Raw genomic sequence first — 21,350 nt, forward strand, 5'->3', positions numbered from 1 at the left:
TGCACACATATGCCCAGGCATACCCAGGCATGCACACAGGTCCCTAGGAACACAATATGCTCGTACACACCCAGGCACACACACATGCACACACATGGGAAACTTCAAGCATCTTTGGTGAAGTCACAGTTGCTTAGTGAGACAGTCAGTCCATGCTTCCCACAGACATCATACAGAGGTGTTGGAGGCAACAAACAAGCAATGCTTACTTAGGGCTGGAATGATGCATGAATTCCTACCCAGGCCAAGGGTAAGTGAACTGCTTATGTAAGAATCAGGGGACAGGGGCTGGAGAGATGGCTCAGCAGTTAAGAGCGCTGACTGCCCTTCCAGAGGACCCGGGTTCAATTCCCAGGACCCTCATGGCAGCTCACAACTGTCTGAAGATCCAGTTCTGGGGATCTGACACCTTCACATCAACACACATAAAATAAAGTTACATAAACCATAAGAAAGATTTTTTTAAAAAAGAATCAAGGAACATAGAAGACTGAATACACCCTGCTCTTTCCTAACCCTGAACGGTGCCTTTTACAGACCTGCCTTACAGCCTGTTCACTAAGGAAAATGCGCTACACTCTGGGCAGTGTGTGTGTGTGTGTGTGTGTGTGTGTGTGTGAGTGTGTTGGGGGTTGGAGATACAGCCCGGTGGTTTAGAGCCCTGTGGCTCTTTCAGTTTCCAGCACCTACATGGCAGCTGGCAACCATCCATAGCTCCGGTTTCAGGAAACCCAACGCCTTTTTTCTGACATTCATGGGCACTAGGCATATACATGTTACACATACATATGTGTAGGAAAAACTATTACACATGCAAAATAAATCCAAAGTTTTTTAAAAATAAGTGGTGTGCATGTGTGTGTATGGGGGAGTATTCTTAGCAAGCCTTAGAGAAGACATTTGAAAACCACTAAGCTCGTATGTAAACCCACTGTAAAGGGACCTCAGCTGACTCACCCAGAAGGCCACAGGCATCCTTGGGTGTCTCACTGCTCTCCAAGTGCCTCTCTCCATGAACCTCTGTGTTTAATATCTGTCAGAAATGTCTTTACTTAGTCTCCAACCCTGCTTCATACTGGCTCCCTGAACATTCCTTCATGGGAGCCACACATCCTGGTTTTGCCTGGATGGAGGCTGTAGGGGACAGGAAACTCTTGAGGCTGCTGGGGGAGGTGGATGCCCATATTGTCCACGATGAAACCTTTTTCCTGCCACGTTACCTTCATTTGTTGGGCTCACGTCTTATCCCTTTCTCTCCCACAGGCCAGGAAGCTCCCCCTTACCTTCTCGGTGCTTAGTTGCGAGACGCGTGGAGGCAGGCACCTAACCCATATGTCTGGTCATCTCATCTCCAGGGCTGGTGGGTGGAACTTGCTGGTGTTGTCTTCTCGGAGGGCAGGGTGACACTCGCAAGCCTGGCAGTGCGTTTCAAGCCCTGAGTGACATTTGCAATATCCACCTTTAAGCTCTGGACCAGCAACCTGAGTCAAGTGGGGCCTGAGGACAGGAGGCAAGTCTGCAGGGTGTGACGTGTCACTCTGGGTGGGGGACACACACCCCAGTCCTAGATCCTCTTACTCTTGTGGATTAGGAGGTACGTTCCCCAAGCCAGTCCTGGATGCCTGAGCTCCTTAACCCAGAAACAGAGAACGGTGACCCCGCAGAGGTCATGTGACTGCAGCATGCCAGCCGCTCCACGCGAGCCGTGTGTGTGTGTGTGTGTGTGTGTGTGCGCGCGCGCGCGCGCGCGCTGCACGCGCACACATGCGTGCACGTGGGCCTGTGTGTATGTGTGTGCATGTGGGCCTGTGTGTGTGTGCACGCGCATGCACGTGGGCCTGTGTGTGTGTGCACGCATGCGTGCACGTGGGCCTGTGTGTGTGTGTGTACATGTGGGCCTGTGTGTGCGCGCACACGCATGCATGCACGTGGGCCTGCGTGTGTTGTTTCTGCCTTTTCCAGGGACCAATACACTCAAGATGAGGCTGAGATGAGATGACCGTTAATCTACATTCCCAGATCATCCTTTAGCAAATCCAAGATGCCTGAGTATATTAAATAGGTATTAAGTCTCCCATGAATATTTACAGAGAAATCTATACTTAGTTCCCTTTCCTACATCCACTAGGAAATATAAAACAATAAGTTATATTTAAAAACGGAAGCGCGAGGTTTCAGGGAAAGCGGGTAGAACACAACACTTGATGTCCACAAGCTTTTATTTTCCCTGACAACATCTTTTGACATTTTATTAACAAAAGACAAACAATGACAGGAAATCACTTGGTTTTATATAAATTTTCAAAAGTAGTAAGAAAGTAGGTTTTTTTAAGAAAATAAAGTCCACATAAAAATACATTTAGAAGTGTATAAGAAGTGGGGAGGGGGTCGCTATTTGGAAATATGAAATCAAAATGAATGCACGTTTAAACAGACTCGACTCAAACTACAGTTCTCCACTTTCCAGAGAAACTTACTTGTTCCTTTATTCTGTGGCGCTATGGCCGGAACCCAGGGCTTTGCACTTGTTAGGCAGACTGTCATGAGCTTCACCCAGCCTCAGGAGAAACTTTTCCCCGGGCTTGTCCACCAGCCCTGCCATGACAGTTGTCATGCCCTGTCATGCCTTCAGCAGAAAGGCAGAAGCAGGAACACAGAATCATGGGAAACTGAGGCCAGCCAGAAACACCCTGACACCTTGACCTCTGACCCTGGTTATATGAGTTGCTGCAGTCAGCATGGGCTGTTAAGGAATATTAAGGGGACCAGGATGTGGGGAGGATGCAAGACAATGGGCTGCTGTCCACGTCTCCGCAAGACAGAAAAGCTGAACGAGGGAGGAGGCCAAGCTGCTTGGGAAAGAGTACACCATTTCTCTCTGTCCTAGTCTTTGAGATGTGGCCTTTTGACAATAATCACCTGCCAGGAAGAAAAATTACATGCATTTAATTCAAACAAAAATTTTTGAAAAATGTAATTTTTAAGATTTGTATTCCCATGCTAAAAGGCTGACCAAACTATCAGGCCAGGTTTAATAATCCAGAGACCTGAGCAGTAGCCCAGGGTCCCTACAGCAGGTGCTGTTCAGAAGGTCGAGTTCAGGGACAGCATGAAGGAACTCCTGTCCCTATGTCCCTTATGTCTGTCCTCTACCCTTGGGCTCACTGGAACCTTCTGGCCTGCAGAGCACTCATACATAAAATACAAATAGCTAAAAATATCTAATGATTGGCCATCATATGCTAAATACTTACCCGAAAGTATTATGTACTTTTAAGTCTTAGGGAGGTCACCATCGTCTGTGAGAAGCACTGTCCCCCTCCCCCTCCCCAAAGCAGTAACAGATCTAATGGATCATCAAATCCTTCCCGGCCCAGCACGGCGCACTCTGTTCACCTTCAGCTTGGGTTCCGGATCCTAGTCGTGTACTTGTCAGGCTGGGCGGCGCTCATCACCGTGGTGTAGATCGTGAAGCTAAAATAACAGAACCCTTTCTTACACATGCATCAGCTTCCCCTACGGTTCCCCGCCCCATCTCTTGGTAAGAATGCAGAGGCAGAAGGTTTAAAATGTAAGTCAAGAAGTCTAAGTGTTTTTTTCTGCCTATTTTGAAACACCCCCGAAAGCCGAGATGGACTTTCAAATTCTGATTCCTCGGAGCTTCAGGCTGTGGTGGTGACTTGGGCGGCTACCTCTGTTCTTTGCTGTCATGGTGAAAGGGACCCCCAACTTCTGTACAGCTACCCCTCAGAGCACACTAGGGACATCCTGTGGCCCTGCCCTTAGGAGAGCGTGTGGGTAAAATCACAGGCTACAGGCCAGAGAAACCCTAGCTCAGGCTGGGGTTGTCAAGAGCACAGGTTAAAAGGGGAGGGATAATAATAAAGCCATCAATCATAACTAAAATTATATTTTTAAAAATCAAAATAATAAATACATAAAAAGAGAAATGCAATTGCCTGGCGGTTGTGGCACACACCTTTAATGCCAGCACTTGGGAGGCCGACAGAGGCAGGTAGACCTTTGAGTTTGAGGCTAGCCTGGTCTACAGAGCAAGTTCCAGGAGAGCCAGGGCTACACAGAGAAACCCTGTCTAGGAAAAAAAAATAAAGAAAAAGAAGCACGGACAGTGAGTGTTCAGCAGAAGGAAGAGCGTGAGTAGGTAGCAGAAACTGGAATCTGGCAAAAGCCAGGTCTATCAGGGAGCTCATGAACTCATGAAGACTGTCCCCCTGCGGACTGAGAGACAGCCTCGTCCAGGTCACCCCATCCTGCTGCTGGCTTTGCTTTTCTTGAATTTCTCACCTGGTTGTAACATGTGTACCCGTCCCTCCCCCTCAACAATAGTATGTGTCCCCTGAGACTTGGCTTGGCTCACTGCTGCCTCCGGGAGCAAGGATCCCTGGGAAACATCTAAGAGGTAACAAGCTCTTAGATGAGAGGTGACTCCTCACTGGGCACACACGGTAACTGAGAGAGGGCTAAAGCCGGGCACCCCACCTTAATTTTATATGTCTCATTGGATCACCGCTCCCCTTTGCACATGGGCATGTGAGTGTGTCACTCTGAATACAGCATGTTAGTAGGGGTGCCTATCTAGAGACTGGTGCTGCGTAACTACACCAACCCAATTCCAGGCTTAAGATACATGGACGCATCTTACTGTCCATTTTTACACTGACCTGTTCCAGTTCCCCCAAATGCACTTAAATGTCCCCAGTCATTATCCTAAACCTGCGTCAACTGGGGTTCCAGGAACAGCGCAGTCTTACGGGACACACTCACGTCTTCTAAGAACCAGCCCATTCCCTTAAGAGGTGGGGACCAGAATGGAACAGGGATCAGCTAGACCACGGCCTCACTAGGAGGAGCTACTCTTGACTCTTCCCCCAATTATTATTATCATCATCATCATCATCATCATCAGCAGCAGCAGCAGCAGCAGCAGCAGCAGCAGCAGCAGCAGCAGCCTCTTCTTCTTTTTTGTTTTGTTTTTCGAGACAGGGTTTCTTTGTGAAGCTTTGAAGCCTGTACTGGAACTTGCTCTGTAGACCAAGTGAACCTCGAACTCACAGAGATCCGCCTGCTTCTGCCTCCTGAGTGATGGGATTAAAGGCGTGTGCCACCACCGCCTGGCTCTCCAGTTCTTCTGTTTAAAACCTAAGCACCTGCCAGCCCCCTCAAGATGAGTTTGGACTCACTGACCCTTTTACTTGTTGTACCTCCCAGCGTGCCTTTGTTTTCTTCCTCTAACTGGCACATCAGGACAGGCAGCTGAGCTCGCTTTTAGAGGCAGTTAGTGCCGGAGCTTCTGCTCTGAAACACCTGGTCACAGGAACATTTTTCTGGGGGACAATGAGATGTGCTGAACATCAACTTACTTGTTATAAACAGGAAACACAGATAAAACCTGCACAGGAAAAAAAAATCATATTAAGAAAACAGTAAAAGGTAGAAGACACACGTGCAGAGTACATACAAGGAGACTGTAACCATGTGCCCGGCGAGAGGGCTCAGCAGGTAAAGGAGCTGCCTACCAAGTCTGATGACCTGAGTTCAGTCCCTGGAACCCACATGGAAGAAGGAGAAAATCAACTCCCATAAGTTGTCCTCTGAGCACACACACTCACACACACACACAATAAGTGTTTTAAAAAAAAGAATAGGGCTGGAGAGATGGCTCAGTGGTTAAGAGCATTGCCTGCTCTTCCAAAGGTCCTGAGTTCAACTCCCGGCAACCACATGGTGGCTCACAACCAGCTGTAATGAGGTCTGCTGCCCTCTTCTGGCCTGCAGACATACACACAGACAAAATATTGTATGCATAGTAAATAAATATTTAAAAAAAAAAAAAGAGGCCGGGCAGTGGTGGCGCAAGCCTTTAATCCCAGCACTCGGGAGGCGGAGGCAGGCAGATCTCTGAGAGTTCGAGGCCAGCCTGGTCTACAAGAGCTAGTTCCAGGACAGGCTCCAAAGCTACAGAGAAACCCTGCCTTGAAAAACTAAAAAAAAAAGCCGGGCGGTGGTGGCGCACGCCTTTAATCCCACCACTTGGGAGGGAGAGGCAGGCGGATCTCTGTGAGTTCGAGACCAGCCTGGTCTACAAGAGCTAGTTCCAGCACAGGCTCCAAAACTACAGAGAAACCCTGTCTTGAAAAACCAAAAAAAAAAAAAAAAAAAAAGAATATAACCGCTTAACATTCCAGTGTATCTCAGGATGGTTGTTGTAGATTTTTAAATTCTTGCTCGCTCTCTTTTTCAACTTGTTTATTTTATTTATTTATTTATTATTTATTTATTTATTTATTTATTTATTTATTTATTTATTATGTATACAATATTCTGTCTGTGTGTATGTCTGAAGGCCAGAAGAGGGCACCAGACCTCCTTACAGATGGTTGTGAGCCACCATGTAGTTGCCGGGAATTGAACTCAGGACCTTTGGAAGAGCAGGTAGTGCTGTTAACCACCGAGCCATCTCTCCAGCCCCAATCTGTTTATTTTTATTTCATGTGTTTTGGTGTTTCCCTGCCTGCATGCCTGTGTGAAGGCATTAGAGTCCTTAGAGTCCATGGAGCTGGAGTTACAGGCAGCTATGGGCTGCCATGGGGTTGCTGGGACTTGAAACTGGATCCTCTGGAAGAGCAGCCAGTGCTCTTAACCACTGAGTCATCTCTCTGGCTCCTGTTCTTTCTCTTTTAAACAGCAAATATATAACTGTGCTCATTTCTTCTAATATGACAAGAAGCTTAGATGAAGACAGATACTCTAACCTATACAGACCCAAACTCAGAAAATATTAACTGGCTTTTAAAATGTCTTCAACTTTTACTGCAATATTTTTCTTGAATTCAGAGACTTTTTTGCGCTCTTAGGACAGCAACACCCTAGAGAAGGTAAGCAAGGAGACAGAGTTACCTGGAAAAGGGTCTCCAGGTTGATGTGTGCTTGCCCTGTGGCATTTAGGGCTTTGATAGCTGGTGTTCTGTAAGGACAATAGGTCAAAGGTCACCAGGTGCCTCAGGGAAACCCTGACCCTCATCAGATGTCATTTAGAGAGGCCCAGAGCAAGGCTTAGTCTCCTTCAGATTCTGGCTCCCAACCTTCTTTCCCGCTTCATCTGATTTGTTCAGCTAGACCCCACTCATCCCGTGTGCTCAGGGAACCTGGACCAATTGCTGCAGCAATCGATATCGCCAAGCACACGGGACAACAGAGATTAGGGAGATACACTACTTCCTGTAGCCCAATGACTCACAGTAGAAAGAGCGATGCAGCCTTGTATCAGCGGGGCAATGACTGATTGGTTTATGGAAAATGACTTCCTTCCAAAGAAAGCCTGTTAGCAGCAGCCATTATCCAGCTTTTCCTAGTCTCTTTCCTGTCCTCATAGAGTCATTGATAGGGTTCATGATGGGATTCAGGGCTCCTTGACCCTGAGGCCAGGGCCAACCCCACCCTTCTAGTTCCCACCAGCTACCAAGAGGTTCTTTCTCTTCCATATACTCTACCCGTCCAGGTTCTGGTGAGGGGTCAGGGCATATTTTCTGGAAGGAGATGGAACCTGTAGGCAGGCCCCTGTTGTAGGAAGGGGACCGTTCCCTAACCATGAGAAAATATTGGAAGTCTATCTTCAGGGCTGGGTAGGGAGGCTCAAGCATCTAATCGCAGTACCCGGGAGGCTGAGGCAAGAGGATTACTCTGAATTTGAGGCTAGTCCAGGCTTAAAGGCAGTTCCATGCTAGCCTGGGCTGCAGAGTGAGACTCAGTCTCAATGACACGTAACAAGACAAGAACAAAAAGTCTACCTTCGGTCATCCCTCTTGGGTACAGGTTTCCAGTGATCATAATTTGTCTCAACTCGGAACCACCTGCAATAGAGCGTGTCCGTTCACCTTATCCAGGGGCATTTAGAAGAATTATTAAAAATAACTCCCACTCCAGCAAACGAGATTTGATGATGAGGCTGTAATTCTACTCACGCTCCACTCAAAGGGTCAAGAGGCCAAATGTCCGCTGGGCCACCTCTGTCCCGGGTGATGACTACCCCTTCCCGGGGTGAGGTACCCCCAACAATGTAGTACACATCAGCAATGAGGGGCGTCTTAGCCAGAGTCAAAACAGCTGCTTCGAAGTCTTCTGAGTCACTCAGGGTCTGAACAGCAGGACAAACCGGTATTGGCTACGGCATCCCAAGGAGAGGCCCACATGGCAGGGCACACATTCCAAAGTACAGCCTCCGGGGCTAAGCCATGGCTGTAACCTGTAACTCCTGACCGTACCCTGTAGACCCCGGGCATCCTGGGAGGCAAACAAACAGCACAACCCCCCAGCTTCAGCAGAGAGCCCACAGAAGGACAGAGCTGTCATCTAGTTCTGGAGTTGGCTCCCTCAGACTTAGGGGGCGTGATTTTTGGCCATGTCTCCCCACTCAGGTGTTCTCCCAAAGCCACTTCTTGGTCACGGCTCTGCAGTAGATGACATGTTGGGGGTGGGAGAGCAGAGCCTCATTCTTGCTCTCCACAAATTCTCCAAGAACACAGACATGACCAGGCAAGGGTGACATGGTAAAATAATGATGGAAGCCACAACAAAGAACCCATCCTCACTTTGGGCACAAGAGTCAGGTACCAGGGGATGAACAGGACTCACAGTGGGATGGTAGCTACAGGGTGTGGAGGGGGTGTGGGACTGAGTTTCAGGTCAAAGATTTGGGACAGAGAGATGGTGTGTGGTATCAGGACGAGGAGCCAGACCAAGTCTGTGGAGTCAGGCACAGATCTGAGGCATGCACAGTGACGAGCATCACTGCCCAGCTCCCCACTTCCATCTGTGCTCCTTCGCCAAGTTCAGCTGCTGAGAACACCCTGCCCTAGGGACCCCCCATCCCTGCCACCCTCACAGTCGCTCTTGTCCCTTTCTGAGAGAAAGTCATCTCACAGCTACCATCCTACTAAGGCACTCAGAAGTATGGGGACGGGAAAGGAGTCACTGAAAGGACAATTCAAAAGTTGGTGTCACGCCGGGCGGTGGTGGCGCACGCCTTTAATCCCAGCACTTGGGAGGCAGAGGCAGGCGGATCTCTGTGAGTTCGAGACCAGCCTGGTCTACAAGAGCTAGTTCCAGGACAGGCTCCAAAACCACAGAGAAACCCTGTCTCGAAAAACCAAAAAAAAAAAAAAAAAAAGTTGGTGTCACAAAAGGTTCTATCGCACGACACATTAGCCTCAAGGCCCTGACAAGGTCTTGTTCATATTGCTGGAAAGATGAGATATTTTTACAGTTTTTTTTTTTACATTTATTTCATGTGTGTCCTCTCTGAACCTTCACCCCCTTCCTTATCCTCCTATTCTTCCTTTAAACCAGCCAGCCCCCCCCCCATACAAACCAGAGCTGAGCTCAGTTCACCCCCATTCTTGTCTCTGTTGCAATAGTACATTACTGATAAAATCTGCCCATGTCACTGTTGGTCGTATCCAGCCTTATTGTTAATGTTTGCATAGCTTATTCTTCTTGGGAAAGAACATCCGTCTTATTAAAGGACACAGAGCCCTGCAATATGGTCCCTCTGTTTAGATGAGCCTGGGGGAGGTGGACGCAACGTCAGTACTCACTTTGCGGATAAGCCAGCTGATCGGAGAGTGTCCCAGAGAAATGGCGGCGATCACATTCTCCCACCACCAGCCTTTATCTGCAGGTGTAGAGAAGCGTCGATCAGTGTAGGGTCTGAGCACCATTCACATTTTAAAAAATAATTTTTAGTTTCAAAAGTTCTTTATTATGTTTATTTCCATTTTTATTCTGATGGTGTGTTTAGGTGTGTGCGCCGCAGCATGTACGTGAGAGTCACGGGACAGCTGCAGGAGCCGGTTCTCTCCTTCCACTGTGTGGGCCCTGGGGAATCAAACTCAGATCCTAGGACTTGACAGCAGGTGCCCTTCCCTGCTGAGTCATCTCACTGGCCCTAAGCCTGAGAGTCAGCCAATCACAAAACATCTATACCAAGTGCGTGCACATATACATACAGTAATGAACAAAAACATGCAGATGTTCACTGATCTCTCTTTTTCCATTTTCTCTTTTATTTATCTTTTTACATTTTGAGGCAGGAGCTTCCTATGCAGCTCAAGGCAGACTTCTAATGTGCTACTCCTCTGCCTCAGCCTCCAGAGCATTGGGATACAGGTGTGTGCCACCATGCCCAGCTTCCCTCCGGTTTTGAAAACAGAATCTTTTGTACCAGATTCAATAGCGATTATGTTAGATAAACTCATTCTACCAATAATTATCTCAGTCAAAATTAAATTCTGTTCCTTTCAAGGGAAGCTGCTCAACAAATTTTAGGAAGGAAGTGGCAAACTTTGTCTTTCTGGCGTATCTTTAATAAGTTTAAATATGAGAGCATTTCATCAGTTTTGTATGTTACAGACTAACTCAGTTATTTTAAATTGCTGACATTCCAATAATCAGTTTAACAAACATCTTAATTCATAAGATGGAATCAAAGCTTGTTAAATAAATATATACATTTGTAGAAATTTGTAGACATCACACACACACACAAAACCATTTAAACATTGTCATGCTGTGGTTTGGATTTAAGATTCAGATTCATGCCGGGCGGTGGTGGCGCATGCCTTTAATCCCAGCACTCCGGAGGCAGAGGCAGGTGGATCTCTGTGAGTTCGAGACCAGCCTGCTCTACAAGAGCTAGTTCCAGGACAGGCTCCAAAACCACAGAGAAACCTTGTCTCGAAAAAAAACAACAACAACAACAACAACAAAAATTCAGATTCATTCATGACTGATATTTGAGAAAATGTTGAATAAATTACACAGCTATAAAAAGCTGAATACTGGGCCAGGTGGTGGCAGTGCACGCCTTTAATCCCAGCACTTGGGAGGCAGAGGCAGAGGCAGGTGAATGTCTTTGTTTGAGGCCAGCCTGGTCTACAGAGTTGAATTCCAGAACAGCCTGGCCTTCACAGGGAAACCCTGTCTCAAAAAACAAAACACACACACACACACACACAAAACCAAACAAGTAAACAAAACCACACACACACACATGAATAAACCTATCCAAATGAAGCAATAACATCACGATGCCACTCAGGTCATCAGATGAGGAATGCCATGTGGATTCTCTGCTCTTCCTTAGCTTTGAGCCCCTGGGGACAGAGGCAAGAGGTCGCCTCTCCCTGGGTTTCCCACATATTATGGAAGCAAACAATGTCCCCATGAGGTTTGGGCAATGACATGGAGCTGTCAGCAAACAGAATGACTGGCGCAGGTCCCAAGAGATCAGTCCGAGAAGAACCTCTTCCTCCCACAAGCTAACATTCCATTTTCCTCGGTTTCCAGCCCTGCCTCATGTATGGTCCCTAGGGTCAGCCCTGCCTCATGTATGGTCCCTAGTGTCAGCCCTGCCTCATGTATGGTCCCTAGGGTCAGCCCTGCCTCATGTATGGTCCCTAGTGTCAGCCCTGCCTCATGTATGGTCCCTAGGGTCAGCTCTGCCTCATGTATGGTCCCTAGGGTCAGCCCTGCCTCATGTATGGTCCCTAGGGTCAGCCCTGCCTGTGTCGGTGAGAAAATGTCTGAGCGTACACATGTCAAATCCAAGAGTTTCACAAAAGTTGCCTGTGGACGGGGTCGTGGACCAGTGGATGAGTTCAATAGCCCCTTAGTGTTCCTCTGACTCGGTCTTAACCCAACACGGTTCAATCTCTACTGAGCAGCCAAAGAAGGTCAAAACATAAATCAGAGCTACGATCATGGTAGTTCTGCAAGCCCAGCATTCAGGACGCTTATAACAAAGATCCTATTGTTTCAAATGTGTGTGTGTGTGTGTGTGTGTGTGTGTGTGAGAGAGAGAGAGAGAGAGAGAGAGAGAGAGAACGAACCTGTTCGCTCTTTGGTCTGAAACTCTCCTATGGCATTTAATTCTGCTTAAAGCCCAGCCCCTCCTCACAGCCCTGCACACGGGTGCAGTTTCCTCTGCATCTCCAATGTCCTTACCCCCTGCTGTGACTACACAGACTGTATGCATTTCTGGACTACACCAATAGTAACAGCTATTGCCGTATCTACCCCGACTGTTCATTTCATGATACTCACCATCTTTGCCGTTGCCGTCAGACCACAGAAATGATCTTCCCCTTGCCTCTGCAGACCCAGACTGGGGTCACATAGGTCAGGCCTTCCCTAGTCCTTGACCTTAGGGACAACCTACACCCTCACTCCTCTGCAACCTTCGTGCGGTCCCAGCACCGCCTGTGGTCACCTGCCCATCTCACAGGAAGTACAAGTCCTTGGTTCTAGAAGTCTCCCTCCACATATTCTGTTGGTTGAGAGTGAAGGAAGCAGATAGAAGACCTCAACAAGGGTTTGCTTTAAAATGCTCCTGAGTTTGTTTTAATCACCTCGTTCATCACCAGACACTGTAAACTTGTGTGGACGTTGACCTGTCCACAATCCTACATAGCCAACAAAAGTAGTCCCCGTGAACACGACCTGAAATCAAGAAAAGAGAGCATCATTTACCACCCAGCAGAAAGCAAATCGAAATCACTTAAGTCCCCTACACTTTTCTGCACTTTTGTTTGTGTGTTTGTTGAGAGAGTGTCTCACTGTTTTGTCCTGGCTGGCCTAGAACTTGCTATATGTAGACCAGGATAGGCTCAGACTCACAGAGATCTACTTGCCTCTGCCTCCTGAGTTCTGGGATTAAAAGTGTGTGCCACCATACCCAGCTTCCTAGATTTTTTTCCCTTAGAGATTTCAACATAACAGAATGAAACTCTGAAACAGCATTCTGGAACAGGTGCTCTTTACCTGGTTGGGAGAGGGGTCCATGGACAGCTAGTGAAACAGATGGGGGCGGGGGGGGGGGCGGCCTTCCTTTCCCTAGCTTCTAACTAGAACCACACCGCTTTTTTTTAAAAAAAGATTTATTTATTATCTATAGTGTTCTGCTTGCATGTACACCTGCAGGCCAGAAGAGGGCACCAGATCTCATTACACATGGTTGTGAGCCATCTTGTGGTTGCTGGGAATTGAACTCAGGACCTTTGGAAGAGCAGCCAGTGCTGTTAACCGCTGAGTCATTTCTCCAGCGTCCACACTGCTTTTTTGTTTTGTTTTGGTTTTAGAGACAGGGTTTCTCTGTGCAGCCCTGGCTGTCGTGGAACTTGCTCTGAAGACCAGACTGGCCTTGAACTCAAAGATCCATTGCCTCTGGGATTAAAGGTGTGCACCACCACACCCTGCTCTTCAAACTGCTTTTTAGAGAATGCTTGGTAAAGCATGAAGTAATGGTGGTGCCTGCGGCTCTGTCCAAGGACCTTGCTGATGCTTGGGCAGTGACTGGTGGCAGACGACTCACAACACCACCCGTGGTGTCAATCTGCAGGAGTCACGGTAGTTACCAGACCGACTGCTAAGTCAGACAGCTACTAAGACACTTAAAGATCTGAGTCTGAACTGGCAGATGTCAGCCTAACAGATTGTTTCTCACCCTTTGCATTCTGTGTGTCTGCGAAACACAATTATTCACTCAGAAGACTTCCATTCTGAAAGCAGCAAGTGGGGTTTAACTGGAAATGTGTTTGAAGTTCATGACAAGAGATGCTCTATGTTTCTAAGGTCTGTGGAGTCGGGAACAACCGGAACATATTGAGGTTATGCTGTGTTTAAGCCCCACTAAAGCTCCCAGGATCCAGAAGGATTGCTGTAGAGGTAAAAACCTGACTAACAAGGTCTGAGAGTAAACAAACTAAATTAGCTCACATAAGTTTTTTTTTAATCATTTTATTCTTTTTTTATTCTTTCTATGCTCTCTCTAATGCTCTCCTGATGTTCCCCTCGATGTTTCTCTTTGATGTTCCTCGCTGTTCTCCCACCCAAGGTTTCCAGTTTCTATACCGACATAGACATTGTTAACAATTTTCTGGTAAATAACAATGATACCAAGCATGCATTTCTTAGGGTTAACAATTGGGGTGGAGCTTGTTCCTCCCCACTGGGCTAAGTATCAGGGTGCTGTATCCACTGGGTCCCAGGTGAGAAGGAATTTCTTTCTCTGGGGCTGGTTTAGCACCCCAAGGTTTCTTCCTGTATATTTTAGGGGTAAAGGTACAAACAGGTAATTTCCTAGTATAAGACCTTGTGTCAAATGAGAGATGAAGGTAAGTACAGAATATTAATAGCTTGTTAGGGCAGAGCAAAGGCCAGTAGGCTATACTCTTCTGAGTTGGCTGTTAGAGAATTCAGGGTCACCCTGACCTGTTTATCAGTAAGGGCAGACATGCTGTCTCTCCAGCTCAGGGCTCCTTTCTTGTCAACAAGCCCTGTCAATAAGGAGACTTGTGGGGGACCAGCTTTATGTAGATTTGCTATGAGAACAAAGGTTTGACTGAGTGAATGCTTTCACACCGGGGCCCCACGGTGTGGGTGAAGTCATTCAGTTGCCAGTACAGGAAAAGCCAGGTTTAAAGAATGATTTCTACACAGCTGGGATATTTCGGGATGAATCCCATTATGGAAGGGAGAAGAGCCACGGCCTCACGAGATTTCTACAGAATTGACAGTGACTATCGAAAAGACAGGTGTTCCAGGAGGTCTGCAAATCGGGTTCTCCACCAGACCACACTCGTGTGGACTGTCTGTAGATCTGCCAACTGTAATTTTACTGCATAATGCTAGTGGCTCACAGCAGCAACGACTCACCAAGAGCAACCAGACTAAAGCTCAAATGCTTGAAAAGCCACCCTACATCCAGCTTCCATTTAACACTGCACTCATCACCGTAAACCAAGTCACAAGCTGCAGTGGTTGAAAGACAGCACCAGCAATGATCTTCGGGCTTTGTCTACTGGAAGCATCTAGAAGCATCTAGAAGAGCGCACAGTTTGTACTGTTTAGAATGGCTAGCCGATATTTTTATATTTTGAGAAATTAAATAGACCTAGAGTAGTATTTTTCTTTTTAAAACTTAATATTAAAGCTAGGTACGGTGGTGCATGCCTTTAATTCCAACACCTACGCCTAGCACAAGGGAGTTCAAGGCCAGTTGGGTCTACATTGTGAGTTTCAGGACAGCCAGGGTTACACAGAGAAAACCCTGTCTCGAAATAACAAAACCAAACCAAACTTAATTTTGTACTAATAACCTTGTTCACTGGGTTACTCAAATTTGCTCCATCTGAAAAATGTGAAAATAACTTGGGTGACTGAACTGTGAAAGACTTGAGATAATAGGCTAAACAGTTTGTAATTAATATAAAGGTTCAGAGTGGTTATTCAAGAACTGGCGTTAGGGAGGGAAACCTCCGGTTACACACCGGGCTAGTACACGTTTTATATTCAACCAATATTGAGTAATGCTACTCTCTAGATGTTTCCAGTCACGTGACAATAGTAAATATTAGGTTATATGCACCACATGAGTGCCTGGTGCCTCGAAGGTCAAAAGAGGGCAACAAATCCCCTGGAGCTGGAATTGTGGATGGTTTTCAGGGGACACATAGGTGCTGGGAACTGAAGCCAGGTCCTGTGTAAGAGCAGACGGTGCTCTTAAGCACTAAGTCATTTTTGTAGCTCCGGGATTTAGCTGCTGTTTATCTAGACCTACAATCTGCTTTACCCTGAGGGCTTCATTTATCGTAACAGCTACTTCAGAGAAGCAAATGTTAATGCCTCTGAGATGGAGACTGCAGAACAGGATTGAGCAATTCTCAGTGGCCATAAGTGACCGACGCGCAAGGCAAAGCCAGAACCACCCCACCTTAAAGCTGGGTGTCCCTCACCACTGTGCAGCCCTCATCACCCGAACAGGGAGAGCAGCGGAAGGTGCAGAGAGTACAAAACCTTTGCACGACTGATCAGTCCCCCAGGGCTGGAGAGTCTGACACAAGCTAGAGTCATCTGAAAGGTGGGAACCCAGCTGAGAAAATGCCTCCTTTAGATCCAGCTGTAAGGCAGTTTATTCATTAGTGATTTATGAGGGAGGGCTCAGTCCCCTGTGGGTGGCACCATCCCTGGCTGGTTGGCCTGGATTCTTTAAGTCTATGCCAGGCCAGCTGGCCTCTCTCTCATGAGCACTGGGAATCACAGACTCCTGCTACTGAGTTCAGCTTTGCATGGCCTTGAGGATCCAGACCCTGCGCCTCATGATCCACTGAGCCTACGTCCCCATCCTGGTGTCTGGCTCTTACAGGGAGTAGTGCCCTGCAAACCGCTCCTATCCTGGATCAGAAACTCTGCTGATCTCTGCATCTTGTGCGCATGACTGTACCAGCCCCGGATCTCTGCATCTTGTGCGCATGACTGTACCAGCCCCGGATCTTGGCATCTTGTGTTCATGGTTGTATCTACCCCTGATCTCTGCATGTTGTGCGCATGGCTGTACCCGCCCCATCTCGGCATCTTGTGTGCATGGTTGTATCTACCCCTGATCGCTGCTTGCTGTGCGCATGGCTGTACCTGTCCGTTCTTTAGGAACTGCACATCCGCCGTCAGCTTTCGCAAGGCATTTCCAAAAGGGTAGTCCAGGTTCCGGCCGTGGTAAATGTGGCCTTGGGAGTCTTGGGCCACAATACTGGTGCAGAATCTGAGCAAAGGGAAAATTCCAACATGAATGAAGACAACAGGAACAGAGAGCGAGGTTTCCGTTTTTAAAATGAATCCCCCAAAGCATCAGGTTTTCTTCCTTACTGTTGACACGAATGCTATAATATGTTCTTGTACAAGGATATGGAACTCCAATTCTGGCTGGAAAATACAACTGGACACAACACATCTAGACCCTGCTGTGGGCCCATGCAATGCTGCTACAGATGTACCAGATAAGAGTTTCATGTTCCCCCACGTCCTGTGTGTATGCAAGGCACAGCTAGGCCTCTGAGCGTCGCTTGCTGGTACGTTACCTATTAACATGGTATTCAAAGCTAGCCCAAGCTGCCCTCTTCTTATTTTGCATTGTTAGAGCAAACACCCCCCCACACACACACACACAAATACTAATTAAATTACAAGGAACTCCAGGGAGGGCATAGTGACAGAAGTCTTTAATCCTAAAACTTGGGAAGCTGAGGCAGGTAGGTCTCTGTGAGTTTGAGGCCAGCCTGTTGTACATAGACAGTTCCAGGTGAGACAGGGCAAACCCATCACAAAACAAACAATAAATAAATGAGTGGATTTAAAAATCTTTTTAATAAACTTTTTGGCACTACTTATTTTTTGTAATGGTTCAATGATACTTTTATAATTAGGAGAAAACAAGTATTATCTCACTGCTTGGTTTGTTTAGTGAAGTTTTGGCTCCTAAGGTTTCTGATCTTGAGCCCAAAGGGCCGCATAGAGTTGAGGACCCAGGTAACATGGTGAGTGCCTAAAGTCTGCAGAGGTGTTCTCAAAATTGACGTTTTCTAAACGGCGGCAAGGTGACTGACTGCCAAGTCTTTTCTGGGCATGTCCTGAAACTCAGCAATCTAGACCAGACTGGCCTCAAATTCACAGAGATCCTCCTGCCCCTGCATTCCAAATGCTGGGATTAAAGGAGTACACGCCACCATTCCCGGTGTGCAAGTCTTTCCAACGTGACCCCTTCTGCAGAAGCACAGGGGACAAGGACACGCCTCTGATTCCGGAGAGGTACTCTGGGTGGCCTTGGGACTCATCAGCCACCAGAAAGCCAGCAAGTGTTCCCTCTGAGGCTTGGTTTCCACTTCACAGACCAGAAAATGCCACCGCCCCCTCCCCAGGGCTGTGCTCCTAGGCAGCCTGAGGCCACGAAGATTCAGTAGCCATACTTAGCATAATGTTACTGTTCTCACATAGCCAGCCTTCAGAAGCGAGAGCAGCACACTTCCTACCTGAACCTAAAGAAAGTTAGGCAATTTAATAAACGTCTTAATTTGAGACACAGGGCAAAATGAACTTAGTTTGCTTTGAAAGGCACTTGAGTTTAGCAGGCTGGAGTCCACAGAAGTCTTCTCCTGGAAAGGCGAGCAGTTAGAACGCTGAGGGACCCTGCTATTCTGAGGTTGGAAAATTGCTGTAGATTAGTTTGTTACTCCACAAACTAACCTTCACTCATCTTATTTTTTAAAATCTTATTTTACTTATTTATTTTTGAGAGAAACAGGGTTTTTCTGAGTCCCTGTCTGTCCTCAACTAGCTCTGTAAACCAGACCATTCATGAACCCAGAGATCTTCCTGCCTCTGCCTCCTGAGTGTCTGACTGCACCTCCTTCATCTTAAGGCAGCCCCAAGCTATAAGCACCTAACAGGACGTCCAAGCAGGGTGGGAAATGTAAGTGTGGAGTGCCCGGATCTTCCTCTGATTCCATCTTATTTTTATCTGTGTAGGAGAAGGGAGAGTACACGGGCCATGACAGGCTTCTGGAGGCCAGGGGACAGGCAACATTAGCCAGCTCTCTCTCTCTCCTACCCCGTCTCAGGGATCGCACCGAATTCTCCACTTTACTTTTCAGACAGGTTCTCCCATTGAACTTGAAGCAGCAAGTTCCCATGATCCTCTCCTCTTTCCCCACCCGGATGACTGGGTTACAGGCACAGACGGACAGACCCTGCCAGGGGTCTGAATTCAGGTCTACTCCAGCCACTACAGGCACGCTTATCCAGTCACAGCCCCAGCCCTTGAGCAGTGTGGACAGTAGGATGCCCCCTAGACTGATGACAATATAAAACTAAGTTTTGGGTAGACCTCCTGGAGGTCCACCTGCCAGGCGCGTGCTGCTCAGATTTCCCCAGGGACTCAGAGGCCCAAGGTGGTTTCCAAACGGCAGGGACTGTCTTGTTTCACCTCACAGCAAACACACCTCCTCCCACTCATCGTGGGTGACCGTCCCCGACAGGTGACAGTTGATTGACTTTAATCCACCCTAGCATGGGGCACTTACGCGGAAGCCTCATAGGCCAGGTTGACCAAGATGCCCTCGGCCAGGCTGAGGTTGAGGAAGTTGCACATGCCGCGGATCTCGTCGGTGAAGGGCTGGGGCAGGAAGCTCTCCACCTTCGACACCACCTCTCCGATCATCTCGAGCACCCACTGGGGAACCCTGTCGCTAGAGACGACAAAGCACGAAGCTCGTTTCTCCTGCTCAAAGCACCGAGGGTGCAAGTGTGCGTGGACTAGGAGGGAGGAATGCTAGAGCCTAGATTTTCCCAGAACTGAAACAATGCGCGCTGCTGCTGCTGCTCCAGTAAACCAGAGTCCAAACCGGGGTGGAGGGGGTGGGGGGGGTAGGGGATAAACACGAGCGTTAGCGCAGGGCCGAAATCCCAGCTACTCAGGAGGCTGAGACAGAAGGATTACGAGTAAGGCCAGTTTATGCTACTGCAAGATTTAATTTTTTTCTCGCAACATATTTTTATTAATTATTTGGGAATTTCATACAACGCATCCTGATCACACTTGCTTCCCATTCCTCCTGGGTCCATCCTCCTGCCCTTATGCCCTTCCCCTGCCCCCCCCCAAAAAAAAACCCCACCGAGCCCTTATGCCCCCCCCCCACACACACACACAAAAAAACTACACCAAGTTCAATTTTTGTTGTCCATATACTCATTGGAGCAGGGTCAAACAAACTCCCAGCAAGACTTCCAAAATGAAAATTCTAAGGGCTGAGAAAACACCCAATGGTAGAGAATTCACTTCCTTCTCCAGGGCCAGGCACCATGGAGAGTAAGGGCGGACAGGCTAATCAGGGATGGAGAGGCTCGTGAGCTGCACGCCGTACTCCGCAGCTTAGCCGGCAGGGTGACTGATACCTTGTGCGTCGCCCTAACCCGGAAAACGTCTGGAAGGCGGGGGCGCCACCGGAGACACTGAACTTGACAGCCTAACCCGCCTCGCAGTGTCAGCCACCCTCTGGGCACTGCACGGTGCTACGGAGGGAGGACTGGGATGTAGCACCGAGGGGAAGGAGGAGCAGAGTCCGGCTGCAAGTTCCCCGGACCTGTCCCGCGCTCACCCGATGACCTCCGCCACCGCGGCGCGCACGAAGTCCGGGTCGTAGTGCTGCAGCACCGGCAGCCAGCGCCGCTCCGGGGCCGCGTCCAGACTGACGTTGAAGAGTGGCGGAGCTCCGGGGACGCCAGCCGACAACCAGGGCCCCGGCAGTAGCAGCAGAGCCAGCGCCAGGTGTGCCCCATAGCCCGCAGCCCCGGTGGCTCGGGTCCCCATGGTTCGGGCTCCTGAGGCCAGCACCCTACCATGGAGCCTTTACCCGGTCCGGGAAGTGAAGGGGGTGGCATCGGGGCGGTGCTAGCACTGAAGGCGGGGCCTGCCCTAGGTCGCTCCACCCGTCGCCAGGAACCTAAGCAGTGACACCCGCCTCCTGCCCCAGTGGGATCAAACCTGCTTCTCACTCACAGCTTGAGGCCGCATCCCACCTCTGTGGGCTGAGAGTGTGAGCTGTGCTGGTCCCGGGCGTTAAACCCCTACAGTGGTAAAAAGGCGTCGTTGTCTCCTTACTCTACAGTTGCTCATTTTAAAACTCTGAAGGGCAGAACGTCTCTGCAAAACTCTCCAGGCTACAGATTTAACCATGTGTGCGTTATTATTTTTGCTGACTCCCATTTCTCAACACAAGTCAAATGACAACTATTAACTCACATTTTACTAGTGGTGGAACCTGGAGGGAAGTCACCTGCCGGGGCCACAGTCTGAGGAGCCTCTGCCTTGCTTTGTCAGGGTGTTTGAAGCCAAAGCCTGCCTACCTTAGCAAACCTCCAACCTGAAGCTCCCTCGACTCCTCTGTGTCCCCAATATCCGGGAGACTGAATTTGTAAAGTCATCTTGGTAAGACCAGAACATTTTTATTATATAGCAGAGTTGCTTATAATCAAATAGTCAAACGTGCACGAGAAACTTAGTTTATTTTGTTCAGGTGTTCCTATCTCTTTATCATTAAAAAATATGGTCTTTATTATTTTATGTATATGTGGTTTTGCTTGCATGTATTTCTGAGCACCTCATGTGTGCCTAGTGTCCAAAAAGGCCAGAAGGGTTAGGGTTAGGGTTCCCTTGGAACTGGAATTGTAGAGTTGTGAGCTGCCAGATAACCTCTAAGCCATTTCTTGGCCGCCACTGCCATCCTTTCTTACCCCGTCCTCCAGTAGGGCCCATCACTACATCTGATTTCACTACATCTGATTTGTCTACATTTATGGCCTGTATGCCACTAAGCTGAAGTCCTTTGGTCTCTCTAGGTCGTGTTTCATTGTTCCGAAGCAAATGCCCCACCTATAGCATAACAGCAAGCACCAGGAGTCAGTCCTCAGCTTCACACAGAAGTCATGGCTCTTCTGCGTTAGATAAA

The 21,350-nt window shown here is 48.2% G+C and overlaps 1 protein-coding gene across 1 annotated transcript; it reads right to left on the minus strand.

Annotated features, from left to right (window-relative positions):
• Nucleotides 1-2,207: 2,207 nt before the first annotated feature.
• Nucleotides 2,208-20,268, minus strand: Naaa (N-acylethanolamine acid amidase). The gene is made up of 11 exons (XM_057773150.1): nucleotides 20,001-20,268; nucleotides 18,927-19,091; nucleotides 16,486-16,612; nucleotides 12,426-12,516; nucleotides 9,615-9,691; nucleotides 7,983-8,155; nucleotides 7,809-7,871; nucleotides 6,919-6,985; nucleotides 5,382-5,410; nucleotides 3,397-3,474; nucleotides 2,208-2,919 (listed from the first exon to the last, which is right to left on the minus strand). The coding sequence occupies exons 1-10, from the start codon at nucleotides 20,210-20,212 to the stop codon at nucleotides 3,399-3,401; spliced, it is 1,080 nt and encodes a 359-aa protein (XP_057629133.1). The 5' UTR covers nucleotides 20,213-20,268; the 3' UTR covers nucleotides 2,208-2,919; nucleotides 3,397-3,398.
• Between the last annotated feature and the right edge of the window lie 1,082 nt (nucleotides 20,269-21,350).

The sequence above is a fragment of the Chionomys nivalis genome, chromosome 6 (assembly GCF_950005125.1).
Source record: "Chionomys nivalis chromosome 6, mChiNiv1.1, whole genome shotgun sequence".
In the NCBI taxonomy this organism is placed as follows: domain Eukaryota; kingdom Metazoa; phylum Chordata; class Mammalia; order Rodentia; family Cricetidae; genus Chionomys; species Chionomys nivalis.